Source organism: Mandrillus leucophaeus, unplaced genomic scaffold (assembly GCF_000951045.1).
Source record: "Mandrillus leucophaeus isolate KB7577 unplaced genomic scaffold, Mleu.le_1.0 Scaffold1100, whole genome shotgun sequence".
NCBI lineage: Eukaryota > Metazoa > Chordata > Mammalia > Primates > Cercopithecidae > Mandrillus > Mandrillus leucophaeus.
In genome coordinates, this window is record NW_012099211.1 from 73,579 (window position 1) to 73,902 (window position 324).

The 324-nt window shown below is 54.3% G+C and overlaps 1 protein-coding gene across 1 annotated transcript in view; it reads right to left on the reverse strand.

The window, feature by feature from the left end:
• Window positions 1–137, reverse strand: part of LOC105548189 (receptor-type tyrosine-protein phosphatase alpha-like) — a gene marked incomplete at its 3' end in the record, with an annotated part of 42,474 nt that extends 42,337 nt beyond the window's left edge. The window contains exon 1 of the mRNA XM_011992099.1: window positions 3–137. Within this exon, the coding sequence (XP_011847489.1) occupies window positions 3–137 (135 nt within the window). The remainder of the gene's footprint in view (window positions 1–2) is intronic.
• Between the last annotated feature and the right edge of the window lie 187 nt (window positions 138–324).

Below are 324 nucleotides of genomic sequence, written 5' to 3' on the forward strand. Positions count from 1 at the left end.
ACCTGCAGCAAGGGCTCCTCTAGCCTTATGCTGGGAGTCAGGTGTGGAAGGTGTTCTGCTATAAGTCTCTGCACCTGCTCCCTGGAGGGCTGCATTAGGGCTAAATGCTCCGTCAGAGCAGCTTTGAAAGGCACCATCTCGCCCGTGACTCACCATGTCCTAGGAGGAAGACCCAACAGTCAGGCCAGCCAGGTTCAAAGTCCTCGAGGTTAACATGCCTTACTGCCCAAGGTCTGCACAACATCCACCAACAGGAAGATGCTACCAAGAGCCCCACTGTGCAACAGACAGGCTTTGCTGCTATGAGAGCAAGGCCTTGGAATA